Source organism: Macaca nemestrina, chromosome 19 (assembly GCF_043159975.1).
Source record: "Macaca nemestrina isolate mMacNem1 chromosome 19, mMacNem.hap1, whole genome shotgun sequence".
In the NCBI taxonomy this organism is placed as follows: domain Eukaryota; kingdom Metazoa; phylum Chordata; class Mammalia; order Primates; family Cercopithecidae; genus Macaca; species Macaca nemestrina.
The window spans coordinates 73,858,492-73,871,528 of record NC_092143.1 but is presented as its reverse complement, the minus strand read 5'-3'; the positions used below and the strand labels follow the sequence as shown (position 1 = coordinate 73,871,528).

The following is a 13,037-nucleotide window of genomic DNA, read 5'->3' as shown; positions in this document are numbered from 1 at the left end:
ACAACAATGCTTTATGATCCTCCTGCCAGGAGGGGCATGCAGATGCATGAAATATGCTCTTTTCTTCTTTCAGCTTTGTCTGCTACAGACCTGAAAATCCAGAGCACAGCCGAGGGCATCCGACTGTACTCTTTTGTAACTTACTACGTGGAGGATTTGAAAGTTAACTGGTCCCACAAGTAAGTAAATGGGAACTTACTTGCTGTGTAGAAATTCTTTCCCTGCCAGGTGCGGTGGCTCACACCTGTAATCCCAGCACTTTGGGAGGCCAAGGTGGGTGGATCATTTGAGGTCAGGAGTTCAAGACCAGCCTGGCCAACATGGTGAAACCCTGTCTATACTAAAAATACAAAAAAAAAAAAAAAAAAAAACCACGAGCTGGGCGTGGTGGCGGACACCTGTAATCCCAGTTACTGGGGAGGCTGAGGCATGAGAATTGCTTGAACCCAGGAGGCAAATGTTGCAGTGAGCCGAGATTGCACCACTGCACTCCAGCCTGGGTGACAGAGTGAGACACTTTCTCAAAAAAAAAAAAAAAAAAAGAAAGAAAGAAAAAGAAATTCTTTCTCCAGTGGAAGAGAGGAGGATAGGGAAAAAATTTTCATGTTCTTCTCAAGTAAGGAATCTTCTTGATTCTCAAGTCTGACACTGGTGAGCACAGGACAGAACCACCAGGGCATTCTCTTACTGGGAGGTTAGCTCGTTCCCTCAACATGTACGTGCTGAGGCCGGTAATAGTTACAGTACGTCTTTATTTGTGATTGAAGAAGTACCATAATTCACGGACACCTCTATAACGCAGCCTCCACCTCCAGACAGTCGTGCTTGGGCTCCCTCTGCTGTGCCAGGCATCTGGAGCCACATTCTTACCCTTCTCTCTATCCACACGGTTAACACATTCTGTGGTCTGGAACAGAGATGAAGCAGTGTGCACCAGGAGGCACCTAATTTCCCACGGTATGAATGAGTGGGCATCCACCAAAGAAGCCTAATCCAATGAGTGCCCAAGATTATTGTTGTTGATGTTATAGCGCCTGGCAGAGTGAGACATTAGCATGTTTCTGGTCCACCCTCAGAAGGCTTTGGAGAGCTCAAGGCGACTTTGGGGAAGATGGGTTTGAACCTCCGTGCAGTTATACAGGGACTCTATTCAAGTTAGCTTCCGGGATTCCAAGAGCTGACATCAGTTTCCAAATCAAACCAGGCCTCCCGTTTACACTCTTGACAGTGTCCTTAACCTCCGTGCTTCCTTGAAATATCCTGAGCTGAAAGAGAACCGAGGCCTGGCATAGATAATCTGATGGAGTGTAGCCACCTTCAGTCCAACCTCAGGATGCAAATGTTCCAAACTGCAAGTGTTCCTAGGAGCCCCACTGAGAAGAAGGTCCCGTGGCATCCCCAGGAGGGTACAGATAGCAAGTTTCCCCACCCTGTACCCTCAGTGGCATTGACAGTATGGGGGGCGCTGCTGAAAGCCCTTTACGTATGTGAATTCATTTCACATTCACCACTCTGCGTGGGAGGTGCTCCTCCCTTGAGGGATGAGGAAGCTAGGGCTCGGGGAGGTGACCTGCCTAAGGTCACACAGCTAAGAGGTGGGTCAAGGCTGAGCCTAGGCAGCCTGGCTCCAGAGCCCGGTTCATCATGGCACTACCTACCACTGGATTCCAGCTGCGTGAAGTCTAGACTAGAGGTCCCCAAACCCCAGGCCATAGACGGGTACCAGTCCGTGGCCTACTAGGAACTGGGCCGTGTAACAGGCGGTGAGTGGTGAGCGAGGGAGCGAGCATGACCGCCTGAGCTCCGCCTCCTGTCAGATCAGCTGCGGCATTAGATCCTCACAGGAGCGCGAACCCTATTGTGGACCGCGCATGTGAGGGATCTAGGTTGTACGCTCCGTGTGAGAATCTGATGATCAATGTTATGTGCTTGAGTCATCCCGAAACCCTCCCCCTACCTGGTCTGTGGAAAAATTGTCTTCCACGAAACCGGTCCCTGGTGACAAAAAGGTTGGGGCCCACTGGGCTAGATTGAACAGTTAGCCAGAGCCAGGTGCCGCAAAGCAGCCATTTGTGTTTTCTTTAAGATGACTTTACTGTTATGTAAAACAGTGTTTTCGCTAGTATTATGATTTATTATTAACTGAGTCATAAAAATGAGAATTGGTAAAATTCCAGTGTCGAATGTTGGGGCTTATTCCTTTGTTCTGTTTCTTTCAGAATACATTTTAGGAAAGTAATTATAAGCTAAAATAGATCAAATTCCAGGAAATTCCTCTGTGACATCTAGGACATTCTAATATACCAGTCTGAAGTGTCAGAGAAGTAAAATTCATTGAATCATCAATCAAAAAGCTTTATATCTTCTCTAAAAGAATTACTTGTTCAAAAATGAGAACACTGAAAGGATGTTTTGAGGAAATTGCTATTAGACCAGCAAAGCATAAGCATCTTAATTATTTGGTCTAGTCAACCACTTGAGCCTCCATAAGTGTTGTTTTTGGACTAGCTTGTGAAATCTGATTTACAGCCATAGATTATCTAGATGAAATATACAGTAAAATAATATGTAGTTTGGCCTTTTAGCTTTATAGATTACCCTAGTCCTACAAATAAATCCAAACTAAAACAAAGATAATAATACCACTGAGAAGTATTAGTATTGTGATTTGCCCTGGGCCTCAGACTGCTATGAGGAGTTATTAATAAATAAATATTCCGACCGTCAGAACTTGGGCCTTGGAATCCCAGTTCTGTGTGTCATGGCCCATAATTTTTCTGAAGCAGAAGAATAACATATGCAGATCCCTCGCTTTTTGCAAGCCTATAAAACTTTACAGCAAGAGCTTCAATAAGAGACAAAGTAAAGATCAGCCCTGGATGGAAGCAAACGCTAAGGAAGTTTTCTTCGGTTTTCACAGTGGGGCCGCCATTAGGTACTCAGACAGAGTTAAGACCGGGGTCACTGGAGAGCAGATCTGGCTACAAATCAATGAGCCCACCCCGAATGACAAAGGGAAGTACGTCATGGAGCTCTTTGATGGCAAAACTGGACATCAGAAGACAGTGGATCTTTCTGGACAAGGTAAACAGATATTTTGCAGATTCAAATTTACTCTGGATGAATGAGCCTTTTAAAAGAAATGAAGGGAGCTGGGCATGGTGGCTCATGCCTGTAATCCCAACACCTTGAGAGGCCAAGGCAGGAGGATGGCTTGAAGTCAGGAGTTCAAGACAAACCTGGGCAGCATAGCGAAACCTCATCTCTAAAAAAAAAAGCTGGGCAAAGTGGCACACACCTGTAGTCCCAGCTACTTTGGGAGGCAGGCGAATCAGTTGAACCCAGGAGTTCAAGACCAGCCAGCCTGGAGCAATATAGCGAAACCCCGTTTCTATAAAATATAAAAATAAATAAATAATAAAAAATACTCAGTTATAAGTAAAAAGTTAAAAAATACTGGGCCATTTCTCCCTTTCCCAGAACTATACTCTTCATCCTATTCTTTCTTACAAAAGTAAAATAGTCTGCTGGTATGGTGGCCTTTAATCCTAGCACTCTGGGAGGCCAAGGTGGGAGGATCACTTGAGGCCAGGAATTTAAGACCAGTCTGGGCAATATAGTGAGACCCCAGCTCTTCAAAAATAAAATTTTAAGAAATTAGCCAGGTGTGGTGGCGTGGTGGCTTATACCTATAATCCCTACTGCTCAGGAGGCTGAGCTAGGATGATCACTTGGGTCCAGGAGGTTGAGGCTGCTGTGAGCCAAGATCACACTGCTATACTCCAGCCTGGGCAACAGAGCAAGATTCTGTCTCTAAAAAAATTAAAAATAAATAAAATAAAATAGTCTATACTGTGTTAAAGTTAATAAAGACAGCTGTGGACTGACTTTTCCTCTACTCCTTCATTTTAAAATACAACCTCAGGTGGGCACGGTAGCTCACACCTGTAATCCTAGCACTTTGGGAGGCTGAGGCAGGTGGATCACCTGAGGTCAGGAGTTCGAGACTAGCCTGACCAACATGGTGAAACCCGTCTCTACTAAAAATATAAAAATTAGCTGGCTGTGGTGGCACATGCCTGTAACCCCAGCTACTCGGGAGGCTGAGGTAGGAGAATCATTTGAGCCCAAGTGGCAGAGGTTGCCATGATTCGAGATTGCGCCACTGTACTCCAGCCTGGGCTACAGAGCGAGACTCTGTCAAAAAATAAAAAATAAAAATAAATAAATAAATAAATACAACCTCAATATTCAGTAACTCAGGTTCTTTCAACCTCAGAGAGCAGATTCGTCATTTAGAGCGTAGCCCTTCAGCCCTGCTTTGAGTGTTTTTGGGGCTGAATCCCCTTGTCTTCACCGCACCCACTCACGGTGACTAGAAGGACTCTCCGCAGGACCCGCAGTAACGGGAGCCGCCGGCCCAGAGGGACGCAGGCTTTCTAGGACACGCTTGGCCTGCGTCACCAGCGCACGGCGACGGGGGATTTCTTCCACTCTCCGTCTGACAGTGTGAAACACAACCGAAAAAGGGAGGCAGTAAGGGGGTGGAAAAAGTTAAAATTTTTAAAATGTTATTTTTACTCTCTGGTCCACCAAAGCTTATTTAACTACCCCACTCTGAAATCCTTTTTAAGGAAAAGCCTGTAGATTGTCCTACCAGCATTGCCACTGCTACCAAGCACAGATTGGCTCAGCCATTCCCACCTCTCTCTCAGAGTGGTGTGGGGACAAGGGGAAGCACTGACTTCAGCCTGGGTCCGCCTAACCAGTCTACCCCTCATTTTACAGATGAGAAAAACTCAGGACCAGCAACTTTAAGCCTAGCTTTATACTTATTTTTCCCATCTGTAAAATGAGGGAATAAACTAGTATTATCTAAGCACTCTCTAGACTTAAAATACTATGATTCCTAGACCACTGAGGAGATGAAAGATGAGGTGAGAGGGATTTCAAAACGAAGCAACCTGCCCAACATGGTGGCTTACACCTGTCATCCCAACATTTTGAGAGGCTGAGGCAGGAGGATCGATTGAGCCCAGGAGTTCAAGACCAGCCTGGACAACACAGCGAGATCCTGTCTCTACAAAATAAAAAAAATTAAAAATAACTAGGTGTGGTGGCACACACCTATAGTTCCAGCTGCTCGAGAGGATCATGTGAGCCCAGGAGTTTGAGGCTACCTCAAGCTATGATTACTGCACTCCAGCCTGGGCAATGGCAAAACCCTGTCTCTTGGAAAAAAAAAAAAAAAAAAAAAAAAAAAAAAAAAACAAGACTGGGTGCAGTGGCTCACGCCTATAATCCCAGCACTTTGGGAGGCCAAAGCGGGTGGATCATGAGGTCAGGAGATCGAGACCATCCTGACCAACGTGGTGAAACCCGGTCTCTACTAAAAACACCAAAATTAGCTGAGCATGCTGGCGGGCGCCTGTAGTCCCAGAGAAGCTGCCATTTTGCCTGGATCTTTAATCAAAGTGGCTTACTCTACAGGCACAGAAAAAAATTATTTAAGAATTATATAGATCTCATTTTCTTGTCCCACTTGCCTTTCATCCCCTGTCCATCATGGCATAAGAAACATTGCTTCAGGCAAGCACCAGCGCCCTCTGTGATTACAGTAACTCATTGTGCTTTTTCACCCAAATAGACCAGACAGCATAACAGAGAGAGAGTTAACTGCCTATCTAGGAGGCTCTGATGTCTGGGATAATTTAATAAGAGAAAGGTTTTGTTTTTGTTTTTGTTTTTGTTTTTGTTTGACACTCAGGATGTTTACTCAACAGCCAGCTTTTCTTTGAAACAGACTTTTATGGCCGGGCGCAGTGGCTCATGCCTGTAATCCCAGCACTTTGGGAGGCCAAGGCAGGCAGATCACTTAAGGTCAGGAGTTTGAGACCAGCCTGCCCAACATGGTGAAACTCCGTCTCTACTAAAAACACAAAAATTAACTGGATGTGGTGGCACATGCTACTTGATTAGTCCCGGCTACTTGGGAGGCTGAGGCAGGAGAATCGCTTATACCTGGGAGGTGGAGGTTGCAGTGAGCCGAGATTGCACCATTGCACTCCAGCCTGGGCACAGCAAGACTCCGTCTCAAAAAAAGAAAAGAAACAGATATTTATTCCCATGTTTTTCTTTGTTGGAGTTAATCTCTGCCTTTCCATTTGAGGGGCTGAAACCCTCTGGCTGAGTTGAAAGCTTCTAAAATCTACTATTTCATATTTTGTGCCTAGAAAGTATTTCCTGACCTTGTTAAGCACATTAAGCTGTGGAGTGAACACATAAGCACAGTCTTAATCAAAGTCTGGACCGATCACAATGATCTCCAGTTGTGAATTTTAATATCCCTGTGTGTCGTCAATTCTGGGTGAGAAAATTCTAACTCTTCTTTTTTCGTTTAAAGCATACGAGGAGGCCTATGCTGAATTCCAGAGGTTGAAGTAAGTCCCTTGTCCTAACCAATGCCACTTGCATGCACTAATTTCCCTGGAAGCTTGCATTACTGCTTACCCCTCTGAGTGTTAGAAAGAGCCTTTTATTTCAGAAAATACAGTAGAAGTAGCACTTCCCACTGTTACATTGAACAGCAAAATGTTTCTGAGGCGATGAAAATGTCGTCAAGTTTAGCTACTTTGAAGTAATACTAACACTAAATTATTCTTTGTTTGTTTCTGTCAACCACAGACAAGCTGCCATTGCCGAGAAAAGTGAGTAAACCATTTTCACAAGTACTCCTGGGATAGATTCAAAAGATAATTTTGTTTTGCTATTATGACTACAGATGGAGGAGAGTGGAAGTGTTTTTTTTTCTTTTTTAAATCTTAGGTGTTCTACATATGTTTTCATTTTAGTCTTTTGAGTAAGAATATCTATGAAAAGAAGGTCTCAGGTTACATTGTAAAGAATGTCACCCTACCCTTGACTTGAGCTCCAACCCAGACATCCTGAGAAACCTCTTGGCTGCAAATCATACAATAGGTTGTTAGTCACTTGCAGATACAGTGTCTCATAAAAGTGTGTATGTATTGGAGAAAAGAAACATCAAGAAACATTGTAAGGGCCAGGCGCAGTGGCTCACACCTGTAATCCTAGCGCTTTGGGAGGCCGAGGTGGGTGGATCACCTGAGGTCAAGAGTTCAAGACCAGCCTGGCCAAGATGGTGAAACCCCATCTCTACTAAAAATACAAAAATTAGCTGGGCACGGTGGCGGGCGCCTATAATCCCAGCTACTCGGGAGGCTGAGGCAGGAGAATCTCTTGAACCCAGTGGGTGGAGGTTGCAGCGAGCTGAGATCTTGGCATTGCACTCCAGCCTAGGTGACAGAGCGAGACTCCGTGTCAAAAAAAAAAAAAAAAAAAGAAAAGAAAAATCCTGAATCCCTGGGTCATTTTCTTCTTTTGCATATTGAAAACTGTATAGAAGAATCAGGAGAAGGAAACTGAATTGGAACTGTAGCTTCCTGGGTGGTTTTGTGAGTATGGCCACTGGCCTTGCCACTGCAGTGATTAACCCAAAATGCCTATGCTTACAGATCGTGCCCGGGTGTTGGGAGGTCTCCCAGATGTGGTCACCATCCAGGAGGGGAAGGTAAGCATGGAGCCTGCCTGTGCCTGTTCCTTCTGCACTAGAAACAGGTTCCAGCACCCCAACCTTGGTTCCTTCTTTTAAGATACACTTAACAGCCCACCACCCTCATCTTATTCCATAGCTGCTTATACTTAACCAAAGTAACCAAACACAAGGTTAAAAATCAGTTGATTTTCTGAACAGGCACGGTTGCTCAAGCCTGTAATCCCAACACTTTGGGAGACCGAGGCAGGTGGATCACCTGAGGTCAGGAGTTCGAGACCAGCCTGGCCAACATGGTGAAACCCTGTCTCTATTAAAAATACAAAAATTAGCCTGGTGTGGTGGCAGGTGCCTGTAATCCCAGCGATTTGGTAGGCTGAGGCAGAAGAGTTGCTTGAACCTGGGAGGTGGAGGTTACAGTGAGCCAAGATCATGCCACTGCACTCCAGCCCAGGCAACAGAGTGAGACTCCATCTCAAAAAAAGCAGTCGGTTTTCCAATCATCTTAATGTTTTATAGGTCAAGCATCAGGATAAAAGTTTGTCTCTAATAGACATATGTAGACCACTTAGTATCTTTCAAAAGTCACCCTTTAAAATTATGGGAAACTGAAAATGTTCTGTGTTAACTCTATGACAAATACAATTGAAGAAAGAAATTACCTCTAACACAGTGGAATATGGAAATTTCTATAGGCTCTAGTTCTGTTGAAAATGGGCTTCTTTCTTTCTTTTTTTATTAATTTTTTTCCCCTGTGACAGAACTCCAGGGGATCCTGAGAACATGTGCCCCTAGGCCAGGTGCAGTGGCTCACGCCTGTAATGTCAGCACTTTGGGAGGCCAAGGGGCACAGATCACTTGAGCCCAGGAGTTTGAGACCAACCTGGGCAACACGGCGAAACCCCATCTCTACAAAAAATTAGCCGAGTGTAGTGATACACACCTGTAGTCCCAGCTAGTCGGGAGTCTGAGTGGGAGGACCGCTTGAGCCCAAGAGGCGGAGGTTGCAGTGAGCCAAGATCACTCCAGCCTGGGTGACAGAGACCCTGTCACATACACACACACAAAAATAGAACATGCCCCTCTGGTTTCTTTCCATTTGGTTTTAAACTGATGTAACCTGTCTCTATAATGATCTCTCCAAGAGTTCACAACATTGTAAATTTGGCGTCAGGTAAATCACTGCAACTTGTCCCCAACAAGTACTGTGCATTTTCCGAAGAGTCCCTGTAAGATAAAGATGCCAAATGAGGCCTTCCTTACTTTCATTTAACTCTACACAGTCTGAGCGAATCAACACAATTTCTAACCTGGATTCACTTTTTTTATCTTTATGTTTCATTAAAAAGTTTACAGCCACTGGGTGCAGTGACTCATGACTGTAAACCAGCACTTTGGGAGGCCAAGGCAGGAGGATTGCTTACGCCCAGGAGTTCAAACTAGCCTGGGCAACATAATGAGACCCCGTCTCTACAAAAAAATCTTTTAAAGTCAGCTGGGGATGGTGGTGCACCTGTCTGTTTCTCTCAAGAAACCCAGGAGGTCAAAGCTACAGTGAGCCATGACATGCCACTTCACTTCAGCCTGGACCACACAGTAAGATGCTGCCTACAAAAAATAAATGGAAAATAAATTAAAACAAGTTTAACATACCAGTCCTAGGGGTAGAGATATTTGTAGTAGAACAAATTTTCCACTTCAAAGGGCAGTGAAGACATACAGTGGGTGACTGGAATTCGGGTAACGAAGCAAGGCATGTGGAAATGCTTTAGCAAGAGGTAGGTTTCATTCAACTATGTTTCCTCGCAGGTGGAAAATAGGATCACGGTTAATTTTAAGCTCACTCACTGCAGGGCTGCTTTTGTTCTTCAACTCTCTTTTCCATTTTCCTCACCTAATCAGGTTAAAAATATACAACTCTGTAGGTCGTACTGAGAATTAAAGAGAATGTATATGACAGTACTTTGTAATGCAGAACTCAAATCTGAAGTGTGGATAAGAGTTTTCCATGACGCCTAAGGTGTTTGGGAGTTTCGTTTTTTGGTTTTTTGCATTTTTTTTTCCTAACCACTAGACTGTCAAGGAGTGTTTGGGACTTTTTGTTTGACTTTGTTAAAAGCTTTAACTACAGGTAATCACAGTTTCCAAGAGCATATACCTAATCTGCTCATTCAGTTTAAGGATAATAATTGGACTCCTCTTTTTTTGACTGAAATGTATTTGTAGGGTAATTCAGTAAGAAATATTAATTAGTGATGGGGGATAAACAGATTTCTTAATCTATCCAATTGTAAATGATACACCTACAAAAGGGGTAACAAATAATCATGTAAGACTCTTTAGAATGATGGGTAGATGGGCGTTTTCTCTATACATTGTGAGCCCTAGTTCTTTCCTTATCACGTCTGGATTTTAGTAAGATAAAAATACAAGAATGGAATTTTAAAATGTGAAGTAAATTCAACATCATTAGTCACCAGGCAAGTGAACATTAAAACCACAGTGAAATAACACACCACACCTATCGGAATTGCTGTAATAAAGAATAGAAGCTGGGTGGGCTGGTGTACAACAACAAATGGTGGAGAGGCTGTGGAGAAACTGAATCACTTGTATATTCTGGTGGGAATGTAACCCAAAATTGTATAGCCACTCAGAAAAACAGTTTAGCAATTTCTGGGGAAAAAAAAAAAACATGGGCTGGGTGTGGTGGCTCATGCCTGTAACCCCAGCACTTTGGGAGACCACGATGTGAAGATTGCTTGAGACCACGAGTTCAAGACCAGCCTGGTCAACATAATGAGACTCCATCTCTATTCTCTATTTTTTTAATTAAAAAAATAAAGAAAAAAATGAAACATGCATTTATCATACATTCCAGCAATTGTATCCCTGGGCATTTATCCCACAGAAATGACAACTTATGCTCACATAAAAACCTGTACACAAATGTTCATAGCAACTTAGTTCATCATAGTTCAAAACTGGAAAACGCTCAGATGGCCCTTACGGGCATAAACATACTATGAGATTCTATTCAGCAGTAACAAGGGATAAACTCTCGATACATGCAGCACCTTGGATGAATCTGCAAGTAATTGTGCTGAGTTACAAAGGTTTTTCTGAAAGGTTATAGACTGCTTGATTCTATTTATATAATATCTTTGACCTGACAAAATATTAGAAATGGAAAGCAGATGAGTGGTTGCCAGAGATTAGGAACAGAGGTTGGAAGTTGGAGGAGAGAGCTGGGTGTGGTTATAAAAGGACAACACAAGGGGTTCTTGTGGTGATGAAAATATTCTGTAAATTGAATAGAATGAAACACATGCAAACACAAATAAGCACCAGTAAAATTAGAGAAATCTAAATAAGGTCAGTGGATTGCCTCAATGTCAATATACTGGTTATGACATTGTACTACAGTTTTGCAAAATGTTACCACTGGGGAAGCTTGGTAGACAGCACACCTGATCTCTTTATTATTTCTTATGGATCTCTTTATTCTTTCTTACAACTGCATGTGAATTTACAATTATCAAAAAAAAGTAAGGTAAAGTAAAACTGTAGACCTTGTATCTACATATATATTGAGAATATTGATCTTTTAGAATAAGGTTTCGGCACAGATGAGAATATTTTCTTTAGGAATACATTTTGGTAGGGAACCACTGCAACTGTGACAGATTGAGTGGGGTTTGAGGAGAGAAGTAAAATAATGGTGGTGGAATTTGAAAATTGGTAACATTATCTGAAGCAGCTGCCGTGATTCTGCTGCCCGGCTCTTTGACACAAATGAAATGCAAAAGGGAGCAGGTGGCAATTACAGCAATGAGATTCCTCTACTGAGACAGAACCCAAAATGCCACAATAGAGCAAAAGGCATCTATATGTTTATGAAGGAGAAAGTGAAAATGCGGAATAGACCTAAACTCTTTTGTGTGTTTTTGATAATAAGCATTCCAGAAGCCAGAAAGCATATAAAGGCCTTGAGGAGCATTAAAAGGCCTTGAGGAGGTCCCCTCAGATGTTATTTCGAACTGTAACTCACACGGGTGCACACACATAACTCCTTTAAACCCTGGTCCAGGAGGTTTTTACTTATCCTCCCTTTGGTCATGCCAAGCCAGTAGCTGGCAAGATTGTTGACATTGTGTCTATTATATCTAATTTATCTTCTTCTCTCCCATAAAACCTGTCTTGCAGGCCCTTAATCTCACTTGCAATGTGTGGGGAGACCCGCCTCCGGAGGTCTCGTGGTTGAAGAACGAAAAGGCCCTGGCCTCAGATGACCACTGCAACCTCAAGTTCGAGGCCGGGAAGACCGCGTACTTCACCATCAACGGCGTGAGCACTGCTGACTCGGGCAAATACGGGCTGGTTGTGAAGAACAAGTATGGCTCGGAGACCAGCGACTTCACTGTCAGCGTGTTCATCCCAGAGGAGGAGGCGAGGATGGCTGCCTTGGAGGCCCAGAAAGGCGGCAAGAAGGCCAAGTGACCGGAGGTGCGAGGAGAGCCAGCTGGCCTGTGCGACTTGGATGTGAATGGTTTGGGTTAAGGATGAGACATCTTCGTGCTTTCTCCTCCCTCTTCTTTTCTGGGTTGAGGGGGAAATAATGTCAGATCTTTCATTCACATAAAAAAGCACCAACTAGTGACACTTTAATTGTTTTTCTTTATCTACAAAATTATGTGTTAAGAAAATACCATTCATAGCATGGAGATTAGGAAAGAGTTTTAAGGAGAAGACTTGAATAAAGTTGGAGGGACATTGAGTGATGGTCAGAGGGCAGACGAATGTGTTGTGGGGCGAGTTGGGATTAGCTGCAGCTGTGAAGCCACGGCCGTGTCTTGTGTGTTGTCACAGAAGTGCTGTGCTTTTCAACGGGCGCCTTATGGCTGGGAACCTCCTCAGTATGAATAAACAGTTTTCACATCTGTCCTCTTCCCCGACACTGTTTCTCAAATTCCTGCTGTTTTGCTACTAGGTTGGGTGTTCTTGGTGCTTCTTTCTCAATGCTTCTTGTGCCACATCGTCTGATTGAAATTCCTTTTGGTGGAAGCAGTACCTTGCAACATGATCAGATAAGTCGTCTGAGCTCAACGAGGTTCGGGGTGTGAAATTACACTGCGCCGGCACATCCGGTGGCTCACCACACAAGCCCATTCCATTAATAAGATACACAAGGCAATTGAACGTAGTGTGCCAATTACGTGTGATAAGATGGTGTGAGGTGCCTCGTGCCAGAATTGGAGACTAAGGGCTCACAGCTAAGAATAAAAGGTACAAAAGAAGCCTTCATTCTAAGCGCAGAGAACTGCCAGCTGTGGAACTTGCCACTCCCTGAGGGGTTTGCTGAGAGCATCCCAGCAGCAGCTGTTTTAGAAAGTTTTGTCCTCCCTGACCCCAGCACCACACACACACACACACACACGTACACATAACACACACCATTGTAGGAAAA

At 43.8% G+C, this 13,037-nt stretch overlaps 1 protein-coding gene across 5 annotated transcripts in view; it reads left to right on the top strand.

Annotated features, from left to right (window-relative positions):
* The window catches only part of LOC105478822 (myomesin 1), a 178,900-nt gene extending 166,375 nt beyond the window's left edge, over positions 1-12,525 (top strand). For all 5 annotated transcript variants that reach the window (XM_011736457.3, XM_011736454.3, XM_011736455.2 and 2 more), the window contains 6 exons: positions 74-179; positions 2,921-3,084; positions 6,404-6,440; positions 6,685-6,707; positions 7,533-7,588; positions 11,777-12,525. In XM_011736457.3, coding sequence (XP_011734759.2) covers positions 74-179; positions 2,921-3,084; positions 6,404-6,440; positions 6,685-6,707; positions 7,533-7,588; positions 11,777-12,070 — 680 coding nt within the window. In that variant the 3' untranslated portion in view covers positions 12,071-12,525. The remainder of the gene's footprint in view (positions 1-73; positions 180-2,920; positions 3,085-6,403; positions 6,441-6,684; positions 6,708-7,532; positions 7,589-11,776) is intronic.
* The last annotated feature ends 512 nt before the right edge of the window (positions 12,526-13,037 follow it).